This window comes from Haplochromis burtoni, unplaced genomic scaffold (genome assembly GCF_018398535.1).
Source record: "Haplochromis burtoni strain Fernald_Lab_line unplaced genomic scaffold, NCSU_Asbu1 Contig_59, whole genome shotgun sequence".
Taxonomy (NCBI): Eukaryota; Metazoa; Chordata; class Actinopteri; order Cichliformes; family Cichlidae; genus Haplochromis; species Haplochromis burtoni.
Window position 1 is genome coordinate 48,845 of NW_024582420.1, and position 21,174 is coordinate 70,018.

At 38.8% G+C, this 21,174-nt stretch overlaps 1 protein-coding gene across 2 annotated transcripts in view; it reads right to left on the reverse strand.

Annotated features, from left to right (window-relative positions):
* Positions 1-21,174, reverse strand: part of LOC102312860 (ephrin type-A receptor 6) — a 75,550-nt gene that overhangs the window by 12,440 nt on the left and 41,936 nt on the right. For both annotated transcript variants that reach the window (XM_005937164.3, XM_042220998.1), the window contains 5 exons: positions 14,198-14,353; positions 13,204-13,554; positions 2,788-2,912; positions 2,280-2,442; positions 40-145 (listed from right to left, as the gene is read on the reverse strand). In XM_005937164.3, coding sequence (XP_005937226.1) covers positions 40-145; positions 2,280-2,442; positions 2,788-2,912; positions 13,204-13,554; positions 14,198-14,353 — 901 coding nt within the window. The remainder of the gene's footprint in view (positions 1-39; positions 146-2,279; positions 2,443-2,787; positions 2,913-13,203; positions 13,555-14,197; positions 14,354-21,174) is intronic.

Below are 21,174 nucleotides of genomic sequence, written 5' to 3' on the forward strand. Positions count from 1 at the left end.
TGTGTGCGTGTGCACACAAAAAAACAGGGGATGTCTTACCGTCCAGTGATTAAAAGGAAGAGGGTAAGGATGACCAAAAGGGAAAAACCTCCTACAGATGCTGTGACAACCACCAGAACTTGACCCTGATCAGCAATATCAGGATCTGAGGAAAGTGAGAACAAAGTGACGGTGAAAATGGCGGAAAGATCATTCATCTGAATATTAAGAACTCTCCCTCCCAGACTTGATACCAGAGGAAGGACAAACTGCTTTGCGACACAAAATGTACTGAAAAGACCGACTGTGGTTTCTCTGTTACTAATTTAAAACAGTATCCATGTTTATACCCAATGAAAAGAAACGATCCAAACATTTTGTAAGTTTCCTCTGTAAAAGATTAGTTGTCTCTCCTGAAATGAAAAGCCTATTTAAAGTTATTGTTGCGATTTGAATTGATTGGCTTCTGTTTTGACATTTGATTTGTTCTGACTAGGTTATTATAATCTTAATCTAAAAGAGTGAGATGTGCATGATGCGGCTGGATTGCAAGGAATTCATCATATTAGATGGAAAATTCAGCTGTACATTGAAATTATTATTATTATTTTTTTTTATCAATTGCATGTGAGTGACAGTCATTGATATTTATTTCTCCATGAATGTCTTAAATGCACTTTCCAGGACTCAGTGCGGTCCTGTGAAAAAACTAAGTACACTCTTTTGTAGGATTTAAGAGGGTAAGCAGCTGTCAGATGCTGCTAAGAAAATGCACTTTAACTAGGGGTCACCAGGAGGAGTAGTCACCTCCATAAAAGGAGAAGTTTAGGCATTTTGCAGGTTTGGAGCATTCAGGTGAGTTAACATAATGTCACAATCTTCCAAAGAGTGAACGTCCCAGACAGTCAGCCCAAGGTCAGAGTGCGCAATGTCAAAGGAATTGTGAAATCCTAAGGACTACATCTCAGATGCTACAGGTCTCAGTTGTCATGTTAGATGTTAAAGTTTAGGACATTACAATCAGAAAAAGACTGAACAAGTGTATCATGTTTGAAAGGGATGACAAGAAAAAGTTTCTTCTCCCTAATAGGTTTGCAAAGCTGCATCCAAACATACTACAAGGCTTCTGGAACAAAGTCCTTTTGACAGACAAGACCAGGGTGGAGATGTTTGGCCATAATGCACAGCATCATGTTTGAAAACAATCCAACAGACCATGGCATGGTGGTGGAGGGGTGACGATTTGCGCTAGTTGCAAAGCCACATAACCTGGCTGTCTAGCAGTCATCAAACAAATTCCTCTGTATAACATCACATTCTTGCAACAGGGCAATGATCTCAAGCACATCAGCAAATCTGGGGCCTTAACAGAGCTATGCAAAAATGAATGCTTGCAAACCTCAATGAACTAAAACAACATTGCAAAGAAGAGTGTGCAGAAAATTCCTCCACAACAATATGAGAGACTGATAAAATCACACAGAAAACAATTAGTTCAAGTTACTGGTGCTATAGGTGGTTCTACAAGCTACTGAATCATGACGAGTACTTATTTTTTCACAGGACTGCACAGGAAACAAAAAACTGTTTAATCACATCTGCCTTTAAACAAAAATTTCTCTTGCACTGCAAAATAACATCCTTTTTTTTTTTCCGGTGTTCGTCTTGCATCCATTGTCAGTATCAGCTTGGTGATATATATTTGGTTAATAATAAGAAGTAGCAGGAGACAGGGACATTTCCTTTACTGACATGTAAATGTTTCATTTCACATATATTAAACATTTACTTGTGGATAACTTTTCTTACATTTCTTATTATAACAGTTATTGTAAAATTAAAGTATACGTGAACTGTGCGACTTATGAGTTGCACTATATAATGTCAACAGACTTATATCAAATTCACTCTTATAGTGAAATGTGAGAATATTCAAGTGAATATGTACACATTCATCATCTAAAGGGTGCCATACATGCTTAAGCAGACCATCAGAACTGGGAACTTATGGAAGCTTATAAGCACTTAAATAAATGGCTCATGCCTCAATAAGCCCTGATGAGTTTCAGTGACTCGTAGCAAAGAATGATCATAAAACGTCTCCAAGGATTATATAGAGTTGGTAATCGACAGTGATGGCTCAACATCTGTGGCTTTCCAACTCCCTTTCTCTCTTGTGCATTGTTTTAAAACATACTTCAAATCCATCTGGAACAACAAATCTGCCTGATTATCAGTGCCGTTCCTCCCTAGCACATACAAACCACAACTCCCAAGTGCCCCATCCCTTGCAATCATACCCTCAGCTGCTGTTGTAAACTCAAAGTTGGGGCTGTATGCTGTGTAGCCAGCAGCAGTGCGAGCGCGCACATGGAAAACATAAACAGTCGAGGGTCTGAGGCCCGTCACCACAACACTGGGGGCTTTGGTCCGTGTTGATGAGTAGCTCAGCTGCTCTTGCTCCTAGAAAAGCAGAAACAGATTGCCAAACATGATAAACAAAGCCACATTATGGCACAAGAGATAAACGTGTTTTTGCATAAACCCATTATCACAGCAATGTCTTAACAGAAGACATCATTTCTGTCCTATTAACTATCAGAGCAGATGGTGAACAAAGCAGGGATAATGACACATTATGGATGCTCCACACTTATGTTTTAGCTTTCTCAATTATTCACTGTGGTGCATTCTAGAGCAACGGCAATAAAAAACGCTTTTGCCACAAAGAGAATTACACATTGTACATAAACATAGTCTGAGAGAAGAAGAAGAAGAACGTCATTCAATATGACAAAAAGGGTTTACCTTCTCATAATATTTCACTTCATAATCCACTATGTCTGAGGGTGGCTTTTCCACTTCTGACCAGGAGAGGGCGATGCTGTTTTGAGAGGCCCAGTCCTTCCTGACTACACCCACCAGAGCAGGACCTGAGGGTAAAGTGAAAGAGTGCAGGGTTTTGAGTCAGCTGTGATAAGAAAGCTGTGAGAACAACAGCGCTTCAAAGCTTGAAAATGATGTATTTTTACATGACTGGCATTTCTTGATAAGAAGTGTCTGTATCCATCACCGTGTTTCTACAATCAACAAAAAATACTTGACTTATTTGACTGACTTTCTTCCAATTGGTTGGCTTATTGAAAAGTGTCTTTATCAAAAGGGTGAACCTGTAAACACATTAACACTTTGGGAAGCATAAGCAAGCAAAAAAACACAATAAACAATATGTTTCTAGCACATCTGGGGGACCGAGAGTCGCCTGGCCAAGAAGCCCAGTAGACTGAGGAAACAAGTGATCCAGGCCATTTCCTGCTCTAGCCTCTGTGGTGAACTCTGAAGTATATTCACTGAATTTAGAGTCAGTACTGCAAAAGGGATTTCACAAGTGTCTTCAGTCATCAGAGAAAAGATGTAAGCATCAAAGAACCAGTTATACGACTGCAATTGCAAATGAAAAGCTAAATAAACATCTGAAGCTGAACTTGTGTAGTTTGTAGTAGACAATCTCAGGTAAAATAGCTGTTGTAAAATATCACAAGTAGCGCAGAGAAATGCATTCGGCATCACAGGAATACCCAAGATAAAAGTAAGACAGGGAAAAAACATTAATTTTGAAACATTTTTATTGTCCAGCTACTGTGTAATGTTCAGTCTCAGAGAGACATTTTTGTCACAGAAACCACTAGACCTACACCAACTGTTTATCATGTTTGTCATTATTGCTGAGTTTTGGGGGAATATTTTACACAAGGCTGCTGAGGACATCATAAAATCACCTAGCAGAGAGTCAAATATTTACCATCAATTATTCATAAAGCCTCTGCTTCAACACAATATGATTTGGCAAACTAACAGATCCAGTCCCCCCTGTTGCTGTGCGTGCTGTTTGAGAGATCATTGTTGGAATACAAATTCAGGAGCAGATTGATGTCATAAATTGTCCTCATGCTCAGAGAAGCAGATAACCTATTCTATACCGAAGTCCACAGACTGGATGCGGCACTTCACAAAAAGGTGACATGTCCCTATAGCGAGTCGGATGCATTGGGGTGCAGAGGCAACTCTTACATCTTGTTAAGAAGCCAAAACGTTCTAGCAGGAGCTCAGCCCAGACACAACGCTTCACAGTCCAGCGGCTCAACCACTTGTATTTATTTTTGCAAAAAGAAAAATGGTGCACACATGAAACATGGTGTTTGATGCTGACTCCTGCAAAAATGCACACTCTGGGTGACAAATATGCAACATGCACACATCTTCAGACTCAAAGTGGTTTAAAAATGTATTTCTGTGTGAGACTGTAACTTCAGATGACTGTATTCTTCTGTGATACAGATACTCCAAAATATATCCATGTCAGAAATTTTTAAAATATAATATTGTTATAATATAATCTTGTTATAAAGACGCCATAAAGCTAAAACTATCATAAAACTAAAGAAATGGAGGTCCACACAAAAAAATCACCTGCCAGCTGGTGGAATCTTTTCTGTAACATTTTAATCAGGTAAATGTGTGACTGTAAAAATGCATTTAAACGAGAGTTGTCTGCGTAAATGTCGAGGTTGCAATTGAGAAAGATGTTTTTCAGTTGGCTTTAGTGTAATTGAGCAGATCTTTACTATATGCATAACCCACTTAGGGGATAAAACTTTGTGAGCATCGTGTTACTAGAAGGGATTTCTGTTTGCAGCATACTGTACTGTATAAATTTATGCCTTTACTGTGTGAGAGAACTTGAGCTCGATTTTTAATTTTTTTTTATTTTCTCTAAATCTCTAGAAACCTTCTGCGCACTTATGGAAGAAGTTATTTTAGGTTCGGCACAAATCAGTCTGCTGCTCAGACACCTTCTGCTATGGATGAGTGACTCAAAGAGAACAATTATGGTCATTACAGTTTAATCACAAGTCACAAGGCAAACGATAATTGACGATTGAGCTTACTCTATAAGCTCTAGTTGGTTTATTGGCAACATGCAAAAATAGGTTAACCCTCAACTTCAAATGCTCAAAGAAATAAAGAAAGGACATGGGGGAAGAAGAGGGAGAGGGAGAGAGAGAGAGCAAGTGAGCAGGAAAAGCTGTAAAGAAATCCCATGGGGTTGCATCTCCCCAGCATCTGAGCATATAAATAGAAGTCAGTCTTATTCCCAGAGCAAAGGAGGATGAAAACTGAAAAGAATCCACTGGAGGAAAAAGGAGAAACGGTGAAGTAAGAGAGAGAGAATCTTCTAAATCAGGACACAACATGCATGGATTCAGCATGTGAGAACTTTGTGTGACCTGTTGTTTTTGCCTTACAAAAAGAAATCATTATGATGAAGGCAGTAACAGAGCTAAATCTTTGTTTTTTTGTCTGTTTCTTGTTTCAGGCGGATCAACAGTAAGACATCTGCGGTATGGCGTAAAATCAAAAATCGACTGCCAGAGAAAAGAGCATGGAACAGACAGGACTTCTAATGTACAGTAATTCGAAGCTTTGCAAAGCTTTGCACAGGACTCTGTGCAGTCCTGTGCAAAACTAAGAGCACCCTTACTGCTTCCATAAGAATTCACAGGGTAAGTAGCTAATGTGAGCACCTCTATAGCAGCAGACGTTTTAGCAGTTTCTCTGGTTTGGAGCATTTCATTGTGTTAACACAATCCCAGGAGGGAATGTCCAAGCAAATTCATGCCAAGTTCAGACTGTGCAATGCTCAGAGAAACCGCAAAGAAACCCAAGAGATACATCTTAGACTCTACAGGCCTTTGTTAGCATGTTAATGGCTAAATTTCATGAGACTACAATAAAAAAGAATCCCACAAAAGAATACGCTTGCTCTGTTTGGAAGGGCTGCAAGGTTTGCAAAGTTGCATCTGATTAAACCACAAGACTTATGGAAAAATATCCTTTTAACAGATGAGGCCAAAGTGGGGATGTTTGGCAGTAATGCACACTGGTGCATTTGAGCCAATCACGACATATCAGCACAAACTACTAATGCCAATTGTCAAGCACGGGGGTGGAGAAGTGATGATTTGGGCTTGTTTTGCAGCAACAGAACCTGGGCACCTTGAGGTCATTTGACCATGAACTCCTTTGTATGCCCAAGTACTCTAGAGTCAAATGTGAATCTGTCTGACAGCTAAAGTTTAGCCCAAACTGGGTGATGTAACAGGACAATGATCCCAAGCACAGCAGCAAAACTACAACAGAATGACTGAAATAGAAGAGAATTGAATAATGAATCAAGGCGGTGCAATGGCCCAGTCAAACGTTAACCTGACTGAAGTGCTGCGGTGGAAACCCAAGAGAGCTGTGCATAAATGTTGAAGTGAAAAGTGGACCTGCCCTCCTCCACATTGATGTGAAAGACTGATAGAGTCACACAGAAAATGATTACTTTTAGTTATTGGTGCTAAAGGTGGATCTACAAGGTACTGAATGATGGGGTGTGATTAGTTTTTCACAGGACTGCATAAAATCCTATGAAAAATTCATTTTTCACGTCTTCAACATTCTTTCCACGCTCCTTAAAAAAAGGTAAATTAAACTATTGATTGATATTAGTGTTTTAACACCTCTGATATAGGTGCCGTAAAATTTGGTGAAACAGTCTCATTCTTGGTGAAAAGCTCCACTGAAATCAAATTTTGAATGAATTTATAGCATTTTTATTGACATTATGCCCTTTGGAAAATTTGTCAGCTATAGTCAGATAGAATTGTTTTAACCACCACTGAAAGCTGTTAGTGATTTCTTATTAATAAGTAATCTTCGGGATTTAAAAACTACTATGATGAAGACAAGTAATTCAGTCTGGAATGAACTAAACAACAATGTGCAAAAATCTTAGGTGACTTCATAATTTAAACCAGAAGTTATTTGATTTCAATTATTTCAGCAAAGGTTCAGTGCATCATTCAATCTCACATTCTGATAACGGTTTGATTCAATTTGATATATAATTCAATACAAGTGATTCTTCTGTGCTGTGATTCTGCAGTCTAAATTTTGACAGGCTTAACAGATAACATGTTCCGCCTCTGCTCGGCTTTCTTTTTTTATGTACGGTTTACTATTAACCCAGAGTGGGTCTATATTTGTGGCTGTCCACAAATATTGTAGGTGGACATTTTTAATCTGTGCACCGAACACCTTACACAAATATGCAGTGACTTTCTGTGTGCCTCCTCGCAGAATACTGCAGTGAACTTTGAGGGAGGCATCTTCAGTGAGAAATCCTCTGCTGAGCATCAACTACAGCAAGCTCAGAGCAGAGTGCAGTTCACGCTACATAAATACAGAGATCATCGTGCTCGCTCTGCAACGCATTGCTGCCTTTAGAGGTGAGAGGACAACAGCTGATGACTTTGACCTGTGCAGTGAAACCAACTATGGAGCAGAGAATGCAAAAATAGTCATTGAGATGAGCAACTGAGACACCATGACATTGAAAAAATACCCCTCAGAACAACAGTGTGACAATTAATTAACCAAATATCTCCACAATATCTCATCTGAGTCAATGAAAACTATTCTATTTAAAGATAAAGTGGCACCTTAACCAGGCATTTAACTTTTCAAGGTTAAATAAGCACCCTAGGAACTGAGAAGAGAAACGATTACTAATTCTGATTAATAGCTTTAACATATTAGCAGCATAATGAGTCATTAATAAACAATTTACCAATGATGGAAGGGTAACAGACAATATATTGCTACTTTCCTCTCACTACATAATCCAGTTAATTTTTTCATTCTGCTTTTAATTGTCTATTATTCCATAATTGCCATAATATCACAATCAATTATTCGAATCACCTTGCAGCATCTGTCTTAACTGGTAATGAGACTGTCCATCCACAGTCTCGCTCCCCCCCCCCCCCCCCCCCAAAAAAAGCTTAAGCAGACAGCATTTTTCATTCCATGAACATCCCACCTTAGTTGAATTTATTTTAAACCTATGCAGCGGTTTGAAGAGTTTAACATGATTTTCAATTTTTCTTTTTTAAACATCATCAAAAAAGAGCTTCCTGGAATATTTTTCCTTAATGCATAGCTAACTCATACATACACCGACAGCCCCTTTGTTAGTTACAAAGTAACCAACATGGCAGCAACTCAGCACATTTAGGTGTGAAGACATGGTCATGACGACCTTTTGAAGTTCAAACTGAGCATCAAAATGAAGAAAGGCGGTAAAGTATCTTTTATCTTTGGCATGGTTGTTGGTGCCAGATGGGCTGCATGAGTGTTTCAGAAACTGCTGATGTGATGGGATTTTCCCACACAAGTGTTTACAGAGAAGAACCATTTAAAGAGAAAACATCCAGTGAGCAGCAGTTATCTGGACCAAAATGACTTGCTGATGCCAGAGGTCAGATGAGACTCATCGGACTGCTTTGAACTGATAGGAAACAGTAACAGTAACATGCAACAGAAACCAAATAACCAGTTGTTATAAGCATATGGTCATGTCTGAATGGAAAAGACACTGAATCTTGAGGCAGATGGACTACAGCAGCAGAACACAATGCAGCATGCCACTCCTGTCAATTACGAACATGAAACCGAGGCTTCAATTCACACCGGCTCACCAAAAATTAGAAGAAAGGAAAACTGTTGCCTGGCCTGGTGTATCCATTTCTGCTGTGACAATTAGATGGTACAGTAAGGATTTGGTATAAACTTTGACAAAACATAAATACATCCTGCCTTGTATCAGAAGCTTAGGCTGCTGGTGGTGTAATGGTGTGGGGGATATTTTCTTGGTGTACCGAGTAATGTTGCTGACCGTGTCCTCATCATGAATACACAGCTGACAAATCTCAAGCTAAAAATAGACCAAAAATCCCAGAGGATCACCTTCCAGCACCTTATTGAATATAAACCATGAAGAATTAAGGCACTTCTGAAGGCAAAAGCACTTCCAACACACTATTATTAAGGGGACCCTACTAAAGTGGCTTATATTAAATGTCACATGTTCATTTAAATTTGCATAAAAAACTCCATGTGATGCTGAGAATCAGCTGCTGACTCAAGCAAACGTGTCATTGCACAGATTCAATAATTCAATCTTTTAGTGAATATATTTCTTATTTTTAAAACTTTGCCCATTTGTCATGTAAAATATGCAGAACAGGATCACTTTTATTTATCCAAACCACAACAAAGAAGCTGCTGTAATCTCCGTAACAGAACTACGGTGTATGTGTTGTATCAATCAACAATCAAAGAAAAGTGAGTATTTCTGGTTTCTTTTCAGAGGAGTAATATAACAAAATGCAGATGAAATAACAGGAACGAGCTGAGGAAATGACCAGCACACCATGTAAAAGTGTGGGTGATACATGCGTGCAAATGTCTTATTTGTATGAATTTGCTTGCCTGCTTGTTTGTGTGTGTGTTTCTGGCTCTCTCTCTGTGTGCGTGTGTGTGTGTACAGTATGTCTACTGAGGAAAGGCAGTTTGACAAGTTAATCCACACTAAACATCCTAATGGGAACATCCCCACAGGCTGCTTCTCTTCTGCTATGGAGATTATTTTTGCATTCCAACTTCCTCCCACTGGGCTTGCTGCCTTTGCCAGAGAGATGGGTGCCAGGCATGACACATACACACCTGACATCTGGTTTGCATGGTATGATGACAGCCCATCAGCACACATTTCAGTTTGTAAAAATAAAAACCTCGACACATTATTTCTCCCTGTATACTAAAGAGAATTATGAGGAATGACTGCGAAGTATTTTCTTAATTATCAGGAGCATAAATATGATCTTATAACTGTCTGGACTCCTTGTTGTCACTTCATCATTAATGCTGCTTCATTCTCACTGCGTCTCACTGCTTTTGACACAGCAAGGCAGCGAATTCTACACATGGGCACAGGTTTTAAAATTTTAATCTGGATCACAGTTTGAAGAGTCACCCTAATGAGCTGGTTGATTGGCCGGCTAGCCACTTTGGTCCAGACTGAACAGGCTCAACAAGTATTGAACAGACTACTGTGAAATGTGGAATTTGGTACAGGCATTTCCCAGGAAATGAATCCTCCTGACTTTGGTGATAATTGGACTTGAGATGTTAAAATAATGATGCATAATTTTTTAACAGGTTTAGATTTTTTCCTAAGCCTACTTTTAAAAAATGAAAAATGAGGAGAATTAATTAAATTACTACTTTACTTTCTGTTTTATTAAATTGAAATCATGATGCGCATGATCACTATTATATAATATAAAGATTAGCCAATTTATCAATTAAAAGAACATTATTGGTCAAGATTTTGACAATTCACGAATCATTTAAATGGTTAAAGAGTGATTTGGGGGCCATAGGCCAAAAAAAATTCATAATAACCTTTCAGCATATTCAAGTAGTCTGAATCATATTCACTCATTTTCATTCAGCTGCCCTAAATGAACAGTATTGTTAATTACCAATTTATTTATGTTCTGTAATGGTTAATCCACCACTATGTGCAAGCTCTTTAATCAAAACATTTTTTTAATGCTAAAATTTAATTAGTGTTGTTATCTATGAATGTTTAAATGTACTATTTTACACAATTGCTGAATTCTACTTCCATTCATACATCAGGCTGCCTACGTATCACACATACTGGACCTGCTTGGCCATGGAAACCCATGCCATGAAGCGCCCAACACCAGAGGAGGTTTGGAGCTCTGCAGTTATTGAGTCAGCAGAGCGTTGGTGACTTTTACGCTCTATGAGACTCAGCACTCAGTGACCCTGCTCAGTAACTTTACGTGATCTGCTGCTTAGTAGTTGAGCTGCTGTGGCTCCTAAAGGCTTCCACTTTGAAATAATACCACTTACAGCTGATGGTGGAATATCTAGAAGGGGCCGAACTAATGGCAACCTATTATAGGACACTGAGTTAGGACAAATGTTTGCAAAGACAGACCGCATGGCTGGATGCTTCGCTTTATATGTGGTGATGGGACTGAAAACACCTGAATGTAAAGATTAAGCATTGTGTGCACAAAAACCCTATTTTTTATTTTATTTTAAAATTTTATCACGTTTGTCTTTCAGATTTCCAACCATTGCAGTTCTAGGTTATTTTTCACAGCCAAATATGAATAAGTGTTCTTAGAGGTGACCCTGAGCTGCACTACACTGCAAGCATTTCACTAGAGTAAAAATTACAGCGTGTGAATCTGAAAAGTTACATGCCCACACCAGTGATTATGTCTGTTCGGACTCTTTGTCATTAAAAAAAGATCAGAGTTCAGAACGTTAAGGACATGGTTCGGCCAGCAGTGATGGTGATGTTTAACCCAGCAGAGGCTGCGACAGGTCAAACCAGCTGTCACTAATTATCAGTTCAAAGAGTAATGAGAGACTAAACACGACGGGCCTTCTGTTGGTTTTTGCAGTCTGTTCTTTGCAGACAAGAGTTTATGAAATAAAAGCTTCTCTTTGCACCACCGCTGTGCAACCAAGAGCATTTCTTCTTTCTCAGAAGCAACGGTGTCATCAACTCTTGATTGCATCGCTTTAGTTTAAGGAGTCACACTCTTCCATTTTCATAACTTATCATTTATTTAAGCTCATCAGTTTGATAGTTTTGGTGCAAAGTCATCAGTATTTTGATCAAGCAGTTCATGAATAATGAGTTGTGAAATATTTAGAGGGCTTTAGCTTAGCTTTAGTTTACTTGAGTTCATTAGATACATATTTAATCAACATTTGGGTAAACATTAAATACATTTAATCAACATTCGGGCAAATATTGTGCCGGAGTGTCAATGTGAGCGACCACGGGAAAGGGATCAGCCTTCAAAAGATTCTTACATCCAGTTATATGTTGTTTACATTTCCCAAGCTTCAAATATCTTCATCATTCACTCTTCTCGGTTTAAATACTTAAATAAATGTCAAAGCAGTATTACAACAATGACAACTATGATTTAGCACAGACACTCACAGCTCCTCACTGTCTCGTTTGAGCTGCTGATAACTGAGATCACTGAGTACGACTCTAGTTCTCATCAGGATTTAATCTCAATACAAACTTCATACGCTGAAAGGGGAGGAAACGTGCACATACATCCCAGCATAATTTATTAATCCACCTGCTTCCCTTCCTTCATCTCAACCTTCTCCATCAATTATTTCACCACTATTCCCGACCTTAAAGTTTAAGGTTAAAGCTGAATTTCAGGTCTCTTATTTTTTACTAATTCAAGCCTGAGACGATGTTCCTTTGTGAACTTGTAGATCTAGTTGACCCCGGGTCTGCTGGGTTTCACTAATTAGGAATAGGTTCAGGTCACACTGACTCTGTCAGCAATTCAAAGGTCAGGAGTGCGTTCCATTTATTGACGCATTAAGCTGGAGGGAGAGATGGAGACTTAAGAGGTCTCAGGGTCCCCAGGAAAGAGGAAAGTAAATCCCCTTCCTCATTACTGTAATGAATCACCTAAACTGCAATGCAAAAAACAATATTCATGAAGTATGAATTAGTTCCTGTCTAACCACAGTGTATTATTGGTCAAGAATAATTACAATTATGTAAATGTAATGGGGATTGACATTTATTTATATATAACTCAAAAAATGAGAAAATTACAGTGAGCAGCAGGGGTTAGCTCTGCTGCTTCACAGCAAGAAGGTCCTGGGTTTGAATACACTGGTCATCCTGAGGCCTGGTTTAAAACTTCTTCCTGTGCCTGTGTGGGTTTTTTTCCGGTACCCCAGCTTTCTCTCACTGTACAGAGACATTGTTAGGTTAACTGGTGATTCTAAATTGACGATAGTTGTGAATCTGAGTGTGAATGGGTGTCCGTCTCTCTGTGTTAGCCCTGTGACAGACTGGTGGCCAGTCCAAAGCGTACTCTGCCTTTTACCCCCTGAGAAGGGCATGAAAGCTGAAGGCTCTGCCTCCCATTCTACTTTTAAATACGCTGAAGAATCACGAGTAAGCCTGCAGTCTGGGAGTGAAGGGCTCTATTGGAGTGATACGGTAGTATGAGGTCTTTAAGATAAGATGATTATAATCCATCATCAATTCTGTTTAATCTCTTATGAAATTATTAATAAATTCATCAATATGCTTTCTCGATAAATAAACTGTATTAATACAGATCCTATTTGCAGGTAGGGTTACATCTGCCTGCTATTATTACCACCACCATTTTAAAAAAGCAAAACAACCAGAATTGGAAAACAAAACGAAAGACCGCCTGAATGAACAGGACTTACCAGCTTGGTGTGTCGTGACGGTCACATTTGCCAGCGAGCGTGCAGTCATACCCAGCCCAGAGACCCCGTTCACAGCCTCAACGTGGAAGGTGTAGTTAGCGAGCATTGCAAAGTCCAGTATTGCTACAGAGGTGCCAGTAATGCCGAGTGGCCGTGGGATAAAGTGCAGGTCAGGCTCGCACGGCTCACACTGTGTCACAGCACCGCTGCTGTCACTCCCACCACAGCGCTGGCACAGTATGTTGTAAGTGATGTCCTTTCTGCCTCCTGTATCACTGGGAGGCATCCACTGCAAGAAGAGAGCTGTGTCATTGATGAGTGAGACCAGGTTCCTGGGAGCTGATGGAGGCCCTGAAAGAGAGAAGAAAAGTATTTAGAGACAGACATTTTTATTTTTTTTTTTGGCGACTGCACTTGCCACTTTTTGAGATGGATATTCTCCAGGACACTTATGCGACCTTGAATATGAAGCAATGGTTGGCACATGATCACCATAATCTGACAAGTTTGCACGCTGAGCATATTTTTATTCCTTAGCATGTGTGTTCAGTGTGTAGGTACAGCAAGTGTGTGGGTGGTTGGCTTTCAACATTTCCGGCTTCATTCCAGCAACTTGTGTCAATTTCCCGGCTAAAATTTCAGGGTTTTTTTTTTTCAGTTTTCACACCTGTACAATAAAAAAAAATCTGAGCTGTTTGAGTGTATCTTCAAATATCTGCATGTAGGCGTGTGAGAGGATAGCTCTCAGAGTGTAAGAGTGTTTCATTCCAGCATGATACTTGTCAGTTTCATCGATACACCGCTCAGAAATGTCCAAACTTGGTGAGCAGAAATTTAAATGTGACTCAATCACACTGTTAAAACTTAAACAGCAAAACGAAACTAAAAAAATAAATAAAACTAGAAACGATGGGGTGAATGTTGGCACAGCAGTCACAAAATTGGATTTCTGCAAGCAGGAAAGAGACGAAAGGTTTTGTAGCTTTCTACTAACTTGTACAAGCCATAGTAGTGGGGTCTTTGAGAGCCCTGTAGAAGCCTTTATCACAGTGACAGATGGTGGCCGCCTGGTCATGGCTAGAGCTGTGTAGAGGACACTTGGAGCATTTAGTGTTTCCAGCATACGCCTTGAAGAAGCCAGGCTTGCAAGCTGGAGAAAAAAGAGATGCAAAGGGTGAGTGCTCCTTATGCAACTGCATTTCCATCAGCGCACATACTCTTAATCGAAACTCCAGCTGCTTCGCTCCTCACCTGTGGTCTGACCTTATTTCCCGAGGTACTATCTGTCACCTTCTTATTAGCTCACTAAGCCACATGTCCTGTAAAGTGGCCCTTCTAAGAAATGGCACACACCTGTAAAGCCATTTCTTTTTTACAGAATAGAGAATCACAAAATCACACAACCACATGGTGAGCTTACAAGGTTTATTAGGCCACCTGTCATAAAAACAAGAAAACGCAAGCGTTCTAGAAATCTGTCAAAAACGAAACTAACCAAATAAATATGTTATTATTTATCAGGCAAATAAACTGAATTCATGTCACGATTCAACTGAATCAGTACTTCAAGTAAATAACAACAACAATAATAATAATAATAATAATAATAATAATAATAACAATGTTTAAAACATTTTTATAAATCTAGATATATTTGGTAATTGCCAGTACTGTTAATTTGGGGCAGCCGTGACAAACCTTACATTGGGCAGTGGTCTAATAAATTTGTTAAGCACTGTATATGACAATATGTTGTTTAAAAACACATTAGCACACAAAGTAAAACACATGCTGATACAGTCCATTCATCTATTATCTTAATCACAATGTTACAAGAGGCTGGAGCTTATCCCAGCGGAAAATGGGCTAAAGGTGAGTCGTAATTATGTCTTCAGACTGTGAGAAGACACAGAAAAATCCAGACACATGTCCTATCCGTGATTAACCTTAGCACATTAATCCAGATATTATTCTGAATGTTTTTCATGCAACACAGTGGCTGATGGTGAACAGTACTCCTGGCAAATGAAGATGAGAGTTACTGTAGGTAGACGTTTGTTAGATGACTGGATATCAGAGAAATATTTCAAAACTAAACAATGCAAGAACACCATGCACTCACTGTGCTGTTTACACTAAATTCTGACTCCACCATCTGAATGTTACAACTCAAACTGAGACTCATCAGACTAGGCAACATTTTTTTCAATCTACTGTTGTCTGGTTTTGTCAGTGTGAATTGTAGCCTCAGTTTTCTGTTCTTAGGTAACAGCAGTGGCATCCAGTGTGGACTTCTGCTGCTGCCGACCATCTGCTTCATATTTGACGTATCGTGTGGTCAGAGATGCTTTTCTGCTCACCTCAGTTATACTGAGAGGTTATTTGAGTTACTCTTGCCTTTATCTGACCTCTGACATCAGCAAGGCTTTTTCATCAGCTACTACTCACTATTTTCTCTTTTTTAAACTATTCCCTATGAAAACTCCAGAGACTGGGAAAATCCCAGTAGATTAGTAGCTTTTGAAATGTTCAGACCAACTCATCTGGCACCAACAATCATGTCACACTCAAAGTCACTTAAATAATAATTCTTCCACACTGTCATGACCATGTTTATATACTTAAATGCGCTGACTTCCTGAGATGATATTTTCCTTAACTTTCAGTTGAACAGGTGTACCTAACAAAGTGGCCAGTGACCATATTTTTTGCTTAAGTCCTTCAAATTGACAAAAAAGGAGTAGTAGCTAAAGGCTAAATAACGATTTTTGGCAGCAATTTGTTTTAATCAGCAGGTTTAACCCAGTTTAAGGTCACTTTGTAGTCTTGCAAGTAGGTAAAAGAGGAGCGATTAACATACGAATAATTCATTATTAAAATGTTAATACAACCTGCTTCCTGCTGAAATCTCAATCCACTTACACAGTCCATTCTGCTGACCGGGTATTTGCAGTTTTCCATCCTTAGACTGCTTCACTTTACCTCCAGTGTTACTTGCCCATTTCTTTCTTTCCATCAACTCACACAACTCTCCTTTCCTTATCTTTTCAATTTTTCTCCCCCCCCCCCCCCCCACACTTTTTCCCTACCAACATTTTCACACTTTTTTTTTTTTTTTTTTTTTTCTTTTTTTTTTTTTTTTTTTCCCCCCCCCCCCCCCCCCCAACTGTTATGCTCTGCAACAATTTTCACCTATTCTTGTTTTTCATCTTTATTCCAATGTATTTTTTTCTTTTCCCATCTCTCGTCTTCTTCGTCGCTCTTTTCCCTCGAGGCTTATCAGAAGATGGAAAAACCACTGCAGATTGCCTCCTTTTCCCCAGACTTATCTTGGCACAGAGGAATAAAGCATTAATAGTGCAGTTATTTAATATTCTGGGAATTTGTGGATGACTTTATTGCCATTTTATTGCAGTTGAGTTGAGTGATTTTTTTCTTTCTTTCGTGAGAATATATATACTTGTGGGTGGAATAATAATTAAAGAAATAGCAAATACTGTATATATACACTGAGAAATTCAATCAAGCCAGAAGGTTTATATAATTTCAGCTTCATTTTAATATCTTAATATATTTTCTGTAAGTAAGCAAAAATACATAGTAGTTAACTAACTTTATTTTTCCGTAATCACATCATCTTCATATATTGTCTAATGCATTAATGCCTCCATTGAAATACACTACCACTTTAAATTCTCTATTGACGCTAGCCTTTTTTAATCATAAGCGTGATAAATGATGTCCTGCTGTGACACAGTCCCCAGCACTGTACAAAGGATGACTGATGGAGGATTATTACTGTTTGAAATCAATTATATTCAATTATTTTTGTGTGTGTATATAGTAATGCTAAGATATAATGTTTCATGAAAGTCATTTTTGCAGTGACACCAAATCTGTTCGTGCAGTTTCTCCAGGATCTACATACATCAGCTTTTCAATACTCAAGAGAGTACTGCGTGACTGAGAAAGAAACTTCCTCCCTCAAGCTAGATTGCTGCTACTTTAGTCAACCTAGTGCTAGAAACTTTCTCACTGATATTATTACACTAGATAAGACAGGAAAAACTGCAGTCTGTCACATAATCTTGGAAAATTAATGTAAAGAGAAGATAACTAGGACTATTTTAAATACAACTCCCCCGTCCTGTTTACCGAACGGAGAAACTGATCTAACTAAACACTAATCTTCAGAGTGGTATTTTTTTGTGAGTGTGGGATAAAATTCATTTCTTCTTCCAAAGAAAACTGAAATTGTATCATAGTATCCCTGCCAGTGTAAGCCTGGCAGGGATACCATGCCAGAGTTGGTACCTCTGCCAAGTCTGGCATGTAAAATTGTAGAACTAGCATAGAAAATAGCCACTTTTATGAGTATATCACATAAATGTTTATCAAAACACCCCAGACACACTACAACTTGACATTTTATGCTCAAACAACCCTGTGCCAAGTGTGGAGTCTTTCAAGTTCCTGTTCACTATTATCTCTCAGGTCCGGAAGTGGGAGCCCAACACCAACTCTATTCAAAAAGTCCCAACAGTTGACGTCCTTTCAGCTGAGGAAGGATGGCCTATCATAGGAGCTACTGATCAAGTTCTACACTGCGGTCATCAAGTCTGTCGTGCGCAGTCTGCTTCAGACACAAAACAGGTTAGTATGACTACCTAGCAGTGTTGGTCAAGTTACTTGAAAAAAGTAATCAGTAACTAATTACTGATTACTTCCCCAAAAAGGTAATCCAGTTACTTTACTGATTACTTATTTTCAAAAGTAATTAATTACTTAGTTACTTAGTTACTTTTTAAAAACACGATTTACAACCTGAAGAGGTGATAAAGCGATAGATCTTTCAGCCCAATTCTACTTTTTCTACATAACCCATCACACAAAATGTAATCAAATGGAAAAGTCTCTTTTTTTTAACTTGTTTTATCAGTTTTAATCTTTTAACTTTATGCATCAAGCAAAAATTTAATTATATGCAACATTCTCTGACTTGAATAAATTAGTTTAACATTTAAACCTATTTTCTGCACATTCCAGCACATAAAATAAAATATTTTTTGTGTTTACACTCACTCTTTCAAATAAGATTGCAAGTAAAACACAACAGAAAATAAATAAAGTCAAAGACTCAGCGGTCCTGTTGCTCTATTTTCACCTGTAAAGCAGGACTGCGGTAGGGGAGGTTTACCCTGGTGCAGGTGTGCCGCGGTCAGTTGAAGAATCCGCGAGTTTGTCGTTGCGCACTCGGTGCTTGCTTGGAAGTTTAGGGGTTTTTTTCGCTGTAAAAAGAAGTTTTCTTCCCACGCACAACGGACACTAATGTTTTTGTCACTTTTTATGGAATCAAACTCAAAGTAAGGTCAGTACTTCCACGCTTTAAACGCTGCACGCTCATACTCTCTCCCACAACTCGATATAGTGATCCATTGTTGATCTGCACACAGCTGTTGTCACTAACGGCGCACTCGCTTACGTCACTGTCGTGAGACATTCTCGCAAAAAATCACGGTTTTAGTAACGCAGTAACGCAGCGTTCCTACGGGAAAGTAACGGTAATCTAATTACCGTTTTTGCAATAGTAATCCCTTACTTTACTCGTTACTTGAAAAAAGTAATCAGATTACAAGTAGTGCTAGTAGTACTAGGTAGCAGAGATGGGCAGTAACGCGTTACTGGGCAGATGGGCAGATGGGCGTTACGCGTTACTTGTAACGCGTTACAAGTAACGCGTAACGCGTTACTGCCCATCTCTGCTACCTAGTACTACTAGCACTACTTTAAACTCTAAAGAATGTAGAGAAAATAACTGGCGTCCCCTTGTCCAGCCTCCAGAACTCCTGAAGAACCAGCGAGCAGGCAGCAAACATGATCAGAAATTCCTCACACTCTGGACACAACGTTTTCAACTCTTCCCCTCCGGCAGGTGTGACAGATCCACCCACACCAGAACAACCAGACTCAGAAACAGCTTCCTTCCCACTGCCATTATCCTCATAAACAACTAAGTTGTACCTATGCCAAGTATTTATTATTAGGTAGTCTAGGTAGTTATTGCATTCTGCTCTGAATCTACAATGACTGTGTTCTACAACAGTTCTACATGTACACAACATTATATTTCACACATAATGCATAATCGTTGTGCTGCACCAGTCTACTTCTTTACGCATGTGTATGTCTTATATTTTATCTGTTTGTGGTTGGCAGTAAGCCTACTCTGTGTATAATAAATCCATATATAACATATATTGTTTAGACTTTTCTAAACATCCAGTTGCTGGTAATCAGATGAACTCGATTAATTGATCAACGGCGAGTGTGAGCAACTCTAGAAAGCTTTGAAAGTTTGCTGACTTGGAGCATTCAGGTGTGTATTAACACAATGCCACAATCTTCCCAGGAGTGGATGAGAATTTAGCCACAAAGTCAGACCATGCAATTCTTAGAGAAACTACCAAGAAGAGCTACATCTAAGACTCTGAATGCCTCAGTTAGCATGTTAAAGTTCATGACAGTATAACAAAAACTAAGACTAAACAAGTGAGGCCTGTTTGTTAGAGTTGCCAAGACAAAGCATCTTCTATCTACAAAGAACATGGCTTAGGTTTGCAAACTGCAAGACCTCTGGTACAATGTCCTTTGGGAGTGGAGATGTTTAGCAAACGTCCACTAATCTCAAAGAAGTGAAGCAACATTGTGAAGAAGAGTGGTCCAGAATTCCTCTACAATGATGTGAAAGACTGAGACATACAGAGCATTATTAAAGTTATTGCTGGTTCTATTCAATTAGGGCATATTTAGTTTTTCACAGGACTGTATATAGTGGAAACACCATCAACTGAAGTGTCCTTGTATGTGTAACACCCTTGGTTAAAACAAATCTGATTGTGATCTGATCTGTGAAGGACAGTTTTTAAATCAACTCATAATTTTCCCATTTGAATCGCCAGGTAACAAAAAGATCACTCACTATGTGGACATAAAAAACATGAGGTGAGATGGTAAGCACAACTACCAAGGTGCATTTGAGTAAGATCACATAGTTTGAACTTTAGTTACATAAGCTACTATATAACCTGCCTCTAACAGGCATAGAGCTGCCGAGAGTGAGGATCTGCTACTTTCTCCCCATTCTGCATACATATTATATATATATGACACTGCAGGGCTACTGAGTCCTGCTATTTTGTTGCTATTTTTCCCCTCTATGACTTCAAGCAAATTCCAAGAAAAATACCTTGCAACTCAATAACTGAATTCTCCAAAGAAGAAAGCTGCAGAAAAGTCAATAATTATGTTGCTTTTGAATATATTTTACTACTTTGAGGATTTACTTTGGAATCAATCCAAGAACTGAGAGAGGAAAAGTGCTGTGCAGCTATCTTGCCACGTACTGTAATTTGACCAACAGTGAATGATGCAAACTTAAAAAAATGATAACCATTAAACCAAATCCTCTCCTGATTAACAAAACTGATTGTCGTTTTCATTCTAATAGATTTTTTCTTGAAACCAGGTCATCAAATGTTACCATATTTCTTTAAGTAGCAATGTTGAAAGCTTTTCATTAAACTTTGAATGACAGGTGATGCATAGTTAAGCAAAAATACTATGTAACAAAGGAAGAGGCGGGAAAAAACTCTATGGATAAATAGGTGGAAAGAAATGAGCATAAATTTGGATGTAAAGAGGATGAGATGAAAGATTGACATCCAGACGGAAATCCTTGCCAAAATCACATTGCTGCTTAGGTCCTAATGAGAAGAGTAATTTGTCACCCAGCTTCAATTTTTGAGGCACCTTCATCTGGATATTACCTTCTCTCCATGCAGAGGTCCTGCCAAAGGCAACAAACACACTGATTCATTTGAAATTCCAGCTGCTCCCTGCTTTCTAGTATAAGCTAGGAAGATCACCACCAAAAAGCAATTACAATACTCATACTGATATTTCTGTCCAAAA